General features: G+C 37.8%; 1 protein-coding gene across 10 annotated transcripts in view; it reads left to right on the top strand.

Moving 5' to 3' along the window:
• GALC (galactosylceramidase) overlaps positions 1 to 10832 on the top strand; it is a 64833-nt gene that overhangs the window by 294 nt on the left and 53707 nt on the right. For 2 of the 10 annotated variants that reach the window (XM_035261224.3, XM_002807254.7), the window contains exons 2-5: positions 4120 to 4188; positions 4436 to 4499; positions 6102 to 6215; positions 8490 to 8629. In XM_035261224.3, the coding sequence (XP_035117115.1) occupies positions 4120 to 4188; positions 4436 to 4499; positions 6102 to 6215; positions 8490 to 8629 (387 nt within the window). Of the gene's footprint in view, positions 1 to 7; positions 1765 to 4119; positions 4189 to 4435; positions 4500 to 6101; positions 6216 to 8489; positions 8630 to 10832 lie in introns of those variants that run through there. The other 8 variants (XM_078335567.1, XM_035261225.3, XM_035261222.3 and 5 more) reach the window with 8 other exon arrangements.

Below are 10832 nucleotides of genomic sequence, written 5' to 3'. Positions count from 1 at the left end.
TTGCCTTGCGTTTCGGCGCGCTCCCGCCTTGGCAACATTCTCTTAGGGTTTCAGTCAGCAGGTTCTTGGGGCCGCCCCGCGCGGGCTGGGGCGGGTGCTTTTTCGTTTAACTTGAACCAGAAAGGCAGCTAGGTTTGAATAAATGAGAATCTGGAGGTCCAGAAGGTCCAGAGAGTAAGGTGACAGGTCTAGGTAGTGAAGAAGCCGGGGCTGGAACCCTCGTCCCAGGCAATGGGGCCCAGGCTGTTTCGTCGAGGAGACAGAAGGCAGTCAAGGAGCGTTGCTCCGGAAAGGGCCAGGAGTGCTGGAGCGTCCGTGTGCGAAAGCGGACGCCCCAGTGGGTTGCTTTGGCTGTGTCTCTTCCTTTTCGGGGAGTTGGCGGGTACTGGAGTCGTTAAGTCCCGGGCAGTTGTCAGTACAGGGTAAGGATGGGCTCTTCCAGAGAGGGTAGCCCTAATAGGATTTTTTTTTTTTTATTTTTTATTGCATTTTAGGTTTTGGGGTACATGAGCAGAACATGCAAGACAGTTGCGTAGGTACACACATGGCAATGTGTTTTGCTTTTTTTCTCCCCTTCACCCACATTTGGCATTTCTCCCCAGGCTATCCCTACCCACCTTCCCCTCCCACTGGCCCTCCCCTTTTCCCCCCAAAAGATTTTTGTTTGGAGGTAGGACTGGTGCCTCAAGGTCTCTTTAGGAAGACAAGTGGCCTGAAACTACCCGGTACTCCCTCTGGGCCCCTGGGCTTTATGGTGGCTGATCTTCGGGTGAGAAAGTTTTTGTTTGTTGTTTTGTACCCGAAATTACATCTAGGGCTTTTTTTTTTCTTTCTTTTTGTTTTTTTTAAATGTTAAGGTTGAATTCTTGGATATTTTGGGTTGAGTTAGGTGGAGCTTGCGTCCTTACATTCAACTCAGAACAAGCTTGAATGCTTACTGCATGGATGACCTGGCCTGTAGTGCGACCACATGATATGACCTTCTACTAGGGGAAAACTTTTTCCCCTAGTTGATCCTTCTTGATTTTTATGCTTTTATTCCCTAATTTGCAATCTTTCCAGCAGTGCTGATGTGTATTTCAGGGGAATCCTGTAGGCTAATGAGCTAACGCATTTATTCTTCACTACTGCTATTCTCCTTTTTATGTTTTTGGTCTAAACCTCAAACAGCCAATATTTTATAAAATGAGGCCCCATCTTTTTGATAGCTTTCCTTGTGATACTAAACCTAGTGTAAAAGCTTACCGAAAAATGGAAATCTTTATTTCCATTAGGTTTATTAAGCCCCATTTAAAATTACTGAGATGAGAGGAATCATTTCATAGTTCAGAGTAGGAAAGTCCTATCTAATCTGATATAATTTACAGCAGTTATTAGTATCCCTGTATATGCAGCATTACTCCTCATAGGAACTCACTAAATAATGAAAATTCTTGCAACGTTATATTTAGATGCCATTTCAAACTTCTTTGTGGAGCCTTTGGTCTCTATCCCAGTTTGTGGCAGTAATAGTTTAGAATGCTGTCATTTAATCTTCATGTCAGAGAGGGAAATCAGTATGGTACAATGAGTAGGTAAGAATGTAGACTAAAGAGAAGATTGCCAAGAGTTTATTCTGGGTTCTGCCACTTCACTGTATGGCCTTGGTGGGTTATTTATTATGACTCCTCTCTGCCTCACTCTTTTTTGGGGAGATACAGTTATACCTGCATGGCAGGAGCATTGTGAGGATGGACCTGAAGTACTTAGGATGATGTCTCGCAGGTGACTAATTTTGCTTAATAACCAGTTTTGGGAGGAGGAAGTTATTTCAAGAACACTGAGGAAGTGTTACCGGGGTTTTTTCCTGGGCCTGTAAACCGTTCCAGGCCTCATTCAGGCAGTGTGATTAGTAATCCCATGATTTGTTATTGCTTCATGGTGCATTTTGACATTTGGTTATATTGCCTTTGACTTATGCTGTTGTGTTAGGTGTGGCTGTAGGTTTGCAATAGCATGATTGATGTGTTTAGCTAAAGCTGATACTTTATCTGTTAAATGTGGGAGTGCCTAGAGGGCAAAATAAACCCTAGACAGAAAAACACACAGTTTTAATGGTGTACTGTAGGACAGGAAGCATTGTTTATCTAGGGTCAAGGATATGTTAGTGTGCCCATACTGTGTTCATTTAAAGAATGCCTATTTAAATACAACCCCTGCTAGGTTGTAAGCTCTTTGAGAAATATGTATTTTTAAAAAAATTGTGTATATAACACTTGACTTTATTGAGAACTTACTATGTGCCAGGTAATGTGCCAAGTCCTTTACATACATCTAATTTTAGTCTTATAACAGCTGAATGAGTAAGATAACCCACTTTACAATAATTTGCCTATGATTACATAGCTTATAAATGATGAAATCAGGACAAGCTCCATTTGACTCAGAGTCTTCTGTGTTATATTGCCTGTACTGTTGCAACAAAAATCCCATGAAATATTTAATAAGTCTTTATTGAATAACGATGAATGAGGATTTGAACTTGAATAAGACACAGTCTATGTCTTTAAGGCACTAAGAGGTGAGTCCGAAAAGTAAAGGAGTGGTAAGAATGCAGGGTTCGAAGTGTTGTGATAGAGATATGGACCTGGTGCCAAAGGAGCCCCAAGAAGACAGATCAGTGGGTAGAGTCAGAAGACATCTTTCCTTGACGAGGTGGAATTTAAGCTGAAAGATGAATTGGAGTTGTCCAAGAGAGGATGTGGGATGCATTCCAGGTGTAAGAAGAGAAAAAGTTGTTTGATACATCTAGATGGAAGGTGTGAGAATGGTAGGGGTAAAGTATGAGGTTTAGGAACCAAATAATTAAGGAATTTGGGTGCAAAATTGAGCAATTTGAACTTTATCCTGAAAGCTTTTGGGGAAGGGAAGGTCTTAGCAGGTTTTTACAGAAGAGTTTCATGATTACATTTGTATTTTGGGAATATTACTCTGGTAAGTAGCATGTAAGATAGAATACAGGTTAAGGCAGAGGGGATGCCCTGAGACCAGTTACACTGCTCTCTTAAGTGAGGAGGGCCTAGGTAAGTCAGTGGGTTGAAGAGTAGAGGAAGGATTTAGGAACTGTTAAGGATATCTTGTTGACTGAAGGTGCATGGGAAGTTTGGACAAAAGGTAGCTCAAATTTATGGTTTTGGCAGGTATTCGTTACTTAGACAGCAAATTCAGGAAAAGGAGCAGATACATGCAAAAGTGCTATATTTGGTTTGGAATATATTGAGGTGGATGGGAAGAATGGCTAGAAAGCAACTCCATGGGTCTTGGTCTCACTGGTAGGGACTGGGGATATTTTGGGTATGAGAGAGTAGATATGGGCTCTACCAGAATGTCAGTGGTAGCATATATGAGAATATAAAATAGAAAGTTGAACCCCATAAAAGTGAAGTATTTTGTCCCAATTATCATACATACACCTGGCAGAGTGTCAGTAGTTTGAACATAAGGCTGTCTGGTTTACAAGCCTGAGGACATGCTACTGTTTCATACTGAAAACCTGCCTCTTTTATTATTTTTTGCTTATATTGCCTCCCAAAGGATAGATTATGGGTCAGTTACTGGTTTTGTGATTACTTTCTTCAAACAGTTGTATGTCGTGGTCCAGGCATGATCCAGTATTGGTCCCTGCACTGTCCGCTGTCATCTTTCCATGCAGCCTGAGGCCTGTCCTGTGCTAGGCTTTCTTAGTACAGCCTGGTCATTATTGCTGGTTATTCTTAATAGTAATAGGCAAAGGGGAAAAAATTACCTGAGATTCATCCCTTTCATCTTAGTCCTGGGATATCGTTGCCAAGTGGTTTTAAGATAGAAAACCTAAGTTTCAAGATAAGTTTGTGATCATGAGGTTAGCAAGCTTACTTCCCAGTTAACCCTCATCCAAGAAGAAGAGAACCTTTTAGCTGTCAGACAAATAGCAGCCCTGCTTGCCCAGTGATTGGCACAGAAAGGGCTGATAAACAACTTGTGAGGTGCTTTTCCACAGCCTGAGGCTATGTGTATACCAGGTGGTGTGCATGAACACTGTAGACAAGCAGTCATGATTGGATTTCTTTTAGTCATACTTTTAAAAACTTTTTTTTTTAGGCAACCTCCCGACTTCTGGTTAATTACCCAGAGCCCTATCGTTCTCAAATATTGGATTTTCTCTTTAAGGTAATGAAAAAATAATTATTTCATGGTACCTGTGATATTTTAGAAACTTTATGGTGAATTTCACCATAGAATTTATTAATTTTGCAATTCTAGTTTTCGAAAAAATGGCAGATTACTTTGAGAATAAATTGCTGTATGAAGTTTTGCGTTTGTTTTTGCATCTGTAAAACCAAAGGCAGTGATTAGTAATTGTCTTGAAGCTTCATAGAATACAGCACTATGTTAATACTGTCACTTCTTTTCACAGCCGAATTTTGGTGCCTCTTTGCATATTCTAAAAGTGGAAATAGGTGGTGACGGGCAGACAACAGGTAGGAGAATTTAGGAGATAGGATTTCTCCCATCAGCATTTTAATCTATACTTCACCATATAGACTGTGATTTCAGAATATGTGTAAAACAATACAAACGCTTTTGAGATTGATTGTTGCTTATGAGATTGTTCCTTATTTTTTAACTCTATTTTAAGATATTGTATAGAATATGACTGTTCTGTCAAAAACAGTATTCAGACTTTAAATTGCTTATTTAGTTGAAGTAATCAGTAGTAAACAAGTCCACAGTTTTCTAAAACCTATATACACAAGACAGAGTGTAGGGACAGTTTTGAATTCTATTGATGAGTTAGAAATATTTTAATTTTGTATAGAATATATAAAATGCTATTATGTGGTAAAAATGTATGTAACCACTGTTTCAGAGATACAGCTTTTTTCTTTTAAAAACAAAAGTATCTTTAATCATTAAATCTTCCGTCTTCATTGTAACTATTTTGATTGACTTTGGGTAGTCCATGTTATCTATTAGCAGTTTATAGGTCTTTTGTTTCCAGGAAGAAGGAAAAAAAAATTCTATGATTAGATATAGCTTATTATTTATAGGTCAGATTCCATTATAATGAACTTTAGAGTATCTTCTGCATACTTGTATTCCTGCTAGTGATTTGCAAGTAATTCTTTGTTAAACAGATAATGTCTATGTGGTGGTATTAGTGTTTATGTTAAAAGAAAAAGTGCAAAGCAAAAACAAAAGAAACCTCCATAACAGAAGCTTTCCCCAAGCTATTGCATTTTACTCTTAAAAGCTTTTAGGCAGAATTGATAATGATAGGCTAATTTCACTTGCTAAAGCTAAATTAAAGGTAGAGATACATAAACAGGCAGTTCTTGTGAATTCTGATGTCTACTTTTAAGAAATGGGCAAGGGCCTCTTGGAAGGGCCCTACTTAGCATGTTTGTGAACTATGGGAATATATGTGGACTTTGATAGCAGTTACCTACCTCAGGGCTATGATAATGTAACCTCTATTAACGGCAGATGTTAGTGTAGAATTTTGTTATTCTTAGAGTGGATATGTATACTCATTCCTTTTTTTTTTCAACACTCTTCCTATATCAAGAAATATTATAGGCTAAAGGTGTGGGGTCTGAGAACAGGGCTCAGGAGCTCAGGAATTCACATCCAGAGTTGATAAGCTGTAAGTTGAGATAATGAGAACTACAAGTTGGACATTGGGATTTGAAAACTGCAGAGAGAGGACATGGAATATGAAAACCACGGAGAGAGAGGACATGGGGATTTGAAAACCACAGAGAGATCAAAAGCCCAGAAGAATGAATACTGGGAATTTTTAGTTATATGAAGTGATAACATTTCTCTCAGTACTGCTTATAATAGAAGGTCATGGTTTTATTAAGACTTTTACAATGCTTAAGATAATGAAAAAGGATGAAATAATATGCTTTTATCATCCATCCTTAAGTTGTATAAGATTATAATTTGCCCAACTTCAGGATTAGAACTGGAATACTGCTTTTGTGAAGTGTGTTGGGAGGTGTGTGGGGGGAGTGAGATGGTCCTAGGAAGTACCATTCATGGATCATATTCTTCCATTTTTGCTCTCCTCTGTTCAGATGGCACTGAGCCCTCCCACATGCACTATGCACTAGATGAGAATTATTTCCGGGGATATGAATGGTGGTTAATGAAGGAAGCTAAGAAGAGGAATCCTAATATTACACTCATTGGTAAGAAATGAAGTTTGCAATGTTTCTTCAATGTCTTTTTCTTTAATTTTTAAGTTCTGAATCATGTTGGTGGAATCTCTGTTAATACTGAAGTACTCATAATATCATTAATACTATCAGTATTCTGCCAGCAGCAAAGCATGTGTCAGGGGTGATCCTTTCTGTGCCTTTGTATATTATATTGAGTCCTTACGATACCTATAGAATAAGGCATGGCTCTTTCCATTTTACATGAAGAAGCAGTAGAGGCTTCAGAAGGTCATGGCACTGACCTGAGGTCATAGACAGTAAATGGCAAAGTCAGTTTTAGCACCTAATTCTTTGTTTCTATGATGCTAAACTACTTTCCTTCGCAAAATCTGTCATCAGTATTTGTAAAAGGGTAATTCCATTCATAAAACTGTATTTTACATGCAGTAATACACCTAATGAGTTACAAAATTGCATACTACATGTAGTAATAAACCCCATTTTTAGAAAAGGTACATACAGAAGTGTTTTTTGTTTGTTTGTTAGTTTTTGAACTTCAACAATATGCTGATCACTGTTCTAGGGACTCAGGAAGCCAAACCAGTCCCAGTTCCTACACCTGTGGGGGTTAGGTTCTATTGGAAGGATCATTGGCTAGTTGCTTAAATGGGACTGTATACATTTCACAGTTCTGTGAGAATGCCTACAGAGCCTGTGAAACATTTCAAACATCCAGAGTGGTGGGATTTTTTTCATCATTTGAAATGAATTTGATTTTTTGAAACAGGCTTAAATTCAAACGAAGTTAAATGAAATTAATGATTCGTTTTCAAGACCTGATTTCAAGTTATTTAAAAAATAATTTTCTCAACAATCAAATTAAAGGATTAAATCAGTATTTTCTAAGTTAAAAGAAATTAGGAGTAAGTATGTTCTTTATAAATGGGCTTTTGTAAGAGATTCCAGAAATGCCGTGAGCAGTAAAAACATCACTGAATCAGCACATATTCACTGGACTGCTTCCAAGGACAGACCTCATTTAAATGTAGAAAATATGGCATGCTAAACCATGTCCTAACAAAGACTTACACATGGTGGGCCTTCAGATTGCATTTAGCATTTCTTTCTTTCTTTTCTTTTTTTTTTTTTTTGAGATGGAGTTTCACTCTTTTTACCCAGGCTGGAGTGCAATGGTGCGATCTCGGCTCACCGCAACTTCCGCCTCCTGGTTTCAGGCAATTCTCCTGCCTCAGCCTTCTGAGTAGCTGGGATTACAGGCACATGCCACCGTGCCCAGCTAATTTTTTGTATTTTTAGTAGAGATGGGGTTTCACTATGTTGACCAGAATGGTCTTGATCTCTTGACCTCGTGATCCACCCGCCTCGGCCTCCCAAATTGCTGGGATTACAGGCTTGAGCCACCGCACCCAGCCTGCATTTAGCATTTCATTGTCTTCAAGAATTCCATTACTCCAATGTCACATTTCTTATGTGATACACTTAGGTGTTCCTCCTGAGTTTAGAAAATAAGTATTTTGTCACTTTGATTTTTGTTTTTTTCAGTGGTAAACTAGTTTGGTAATATATTTATTGCTGAGGAACATAACTGTTGAATTTATTTTAATATATTAGTAACAATTTAGATATAGAATTTTAATAAGTACTTTTCTACTTTTCTCATTTTTTAACTTAAACATAATCAGAGTTATTGGAAGAATATGGACTCATTTGATGTGTATCACTTACCAAGGGTATATTTCTCTATTGAGTCATTGTCATTTATAGTGATATAAGAACAAACTAGTTTTGCTAAATTAGATTGCTTAATTAATATTTTATGGACCTTTAAATTGTAAGAAGATGTACTAGTGAATGATAAATTTGTGTTATACATAACTCAAAGGAGTAGTTGGGCATAAGCCTTTCAGAATTCTTTGGTTTGACCTAAAAGAACAAAAGTTGAATATTGAACATTCCAACAGTGAGTGGAGATGTTAAGTTAAAACATATGGTACATTTCTTTCTACTGGTAAGTGTCTTTGAGAGAGGTGTTTGTCTTTGTTATTTTTGTTTCTCCTGGAAAGAACATTTGAAATTATGGAACCTGACTCTAGGGATCAATAAGAAATTATAGGGTCTATAGATTGGAAAGGATTTCAATACTTTTTGTATCATGTATAATCTTTCCTTTAGTCAGATCTGTATTGTTTTTTTGCTAGTTGAATGCTTTAAAAATTTTTTTGTTTTATTTTCAGTAGCACCAACACCATTATACCTCCTTTGCCTCTTCCATTCTCTCTATAGGGTTGCCATGGTCATTCCCTGGATGGCTGGGAAAAGGTTTCAACTGGCCTTATGTCAATCTTCAGCTGACTGCCTATTATGTCGTAACCTGGATTGTGGGTGCCAAGCGTTATCATGACTTGGACATTGATTATATTGGAGTTAGTAATGTATTTAAAATATGGTTAAGTTTTAGACATTTATTTGTAATTTAAAAATATAATTTAATTTGGGGCACTTTTTGACTAAACATTTTTTTTTTGCCAATCAGTTTGAGCTTATGAGGTTGCTCAGGTTAGCCTTGAACTCATGACCTCACCTTCGCAAGCGCCACGACCTCTGGCCGGAGCCACTTTGGACCCCTTGACTATTTTTATGTCATGAGGCTAATTTGTTCTACTGGGGTGTTTGATAATAACACAAACTAAGTACATGTGACCATTTATTGCTCCCGTTTGCCCATCCCAAATGTTCCCACTTTTGAAAACTGTACTAAGGATATACCTCTTTCTCTGGGCTGGGTTTTTTGTTCTTTTTTTTGGTGTCAACCCAACTCAACTTCTCCTTCAATGCTATCCCTAGTTGCTCTGGTTCCTACAAGAATATTGTGTTTCTATACAGCTTATGGGTTAGTCTCATTTTATTCTACTGTTGTCCTAAGCCAAAGATTGGCAAACTTTTTATTAAAAGTCCAGAGCATAAATAGTTTTGGGTTTATGGGCCAAAAGGCAATATTGAGGATCTTGAGGTAAATATATTGCTATTTAAAATGTAAACATTTAAAACTAAAAACACTTACAGCTCTGAAGATGTAAAATTACAGATGATGGGCCAGATTTGGCAGGCTAGCTGAAATCTGCTTCCACCTGTCCCAAACTGTTTTAACACCTTTTAAAGATTTAAAAAGTGTGAAACATGATACCATGTCCAGCTTATCAGTTGGCTACGTGGATGCATGCCTCAGACTGCATTGTACCCCACAGAGCCTTAACATATACATAGCGGGTCTCCATAATCATTTGCTTATTAATAGACCATCAGTTAAAACTGATACTTAAACATTTTCGTGTAATCATGATTTAGATTGTTGGGAAACAATTATTGAGCTCCTACTGTGTTGCAGGAACTGTGACTGTAATATTGTAGGGCTACTAAGATTAATAAGCTCTTGTGTTCTGTAAGAGTGGTAGACACTGGGACATAAAAACTGCAGTACTACATGATGATACAGGGCATGAAGATGAGCCAAGGGCTGGAGGAAGCCAGAAGAAAGGATATACTAATTTTTGCTGTTTTTTTTTTCCAAATTATGACTGAAAATATTTATATGAGAACTTTCTTTTTTCTTTTTTGTTTGAGACAGAGTCTTGCACTCTCGGCCTGGGCTGGAGAGTTGTGGTGCAATCTTGGCTCACTGCAACCTCTGACTCCCGGGTTCAAGTGATTCTCCTGCCTCAGCCTCCCGAGCAGCTGGAATTATAGGCGCTCGCCACCAGGCCCAGCTACATTTTTTTTTTTTTTTGGTATTTTTTAGTAGAGACGGGGTTTCACTGTGTTGGCCAGGCTGGTCTCAAACTCCTGACCTCGTGATCCACCCACCTCGGCCTGCCAAAGTGCTGGGATTACAGATGTGAGCCACTGCACCCAGCCTGAGAACTTTCTTAAATGTCAGGACATTTATAACCCATAGTGAGACTAAATGTAGGTTTGGTTTCATAGCTTTCTGTTATGGTATGGTCACAAGTAATGGGTGATTTCCATCTTGTTTAGACTCATGATAACACGTGCTGTCATGAAGAGCTTCATTCGTAAACTCTTTTGTGTATCATTGGAGTAAACAGACCTGCACCTGGATTCTAGGATCATCTCTGTTAACAGTTTTCTCAACTGTGGCGTTATGGAAGTTCTTTCAATTCTGAAACCCAGTCCTTCATGATTCTAAACCTAATCAATATATATGTCCCTTTTATCCATCCTCATTCAGAGTTTGCTTTTGTGACTAGTGTATTACTGTGATTCTCTGTGTATGCTTTAAAACATTACTTCTATGCAGTATACATATTAATACTTGGCTTTCAGTGTGCCTGTAGGGATCTTGTCATAGTTGTTATAATAGTCTCCGTATCTTTTACTTTTCCAATGCCTAGTATAGTCTCTGGCACACGTTGTGCTGTCAATATTTGGCACATGTTGCACTGTCAATATTTGTTGAATGAATTAATGAATAATCCATTATTTAAAACCTTTGGAATAAATGACTTTTTGAAAAATACTAAGTATTTTAATATTTTAAAAAATAATATTTTAATTTTTTAAAAGTTATGCTATCTTATAAGTATCTATAAATTATATGGCAGGATATTG

Source organism: Callithrix jacchus, chromosome 8, assembly GCF_049354715.1.
Source record: "Callithrix jacchus isolate 240 chromosome 8, calJac240_pri, whole genome shotgun sequence".
NCBI lineage: Eukaryota > Metazoa > Chordata > Mammalia > Primates > Cebidae > Callithrix > Callithrix jacchus.
This window is presented reverse-complemented; position numbering and strand designations above follow the sequence as displayed.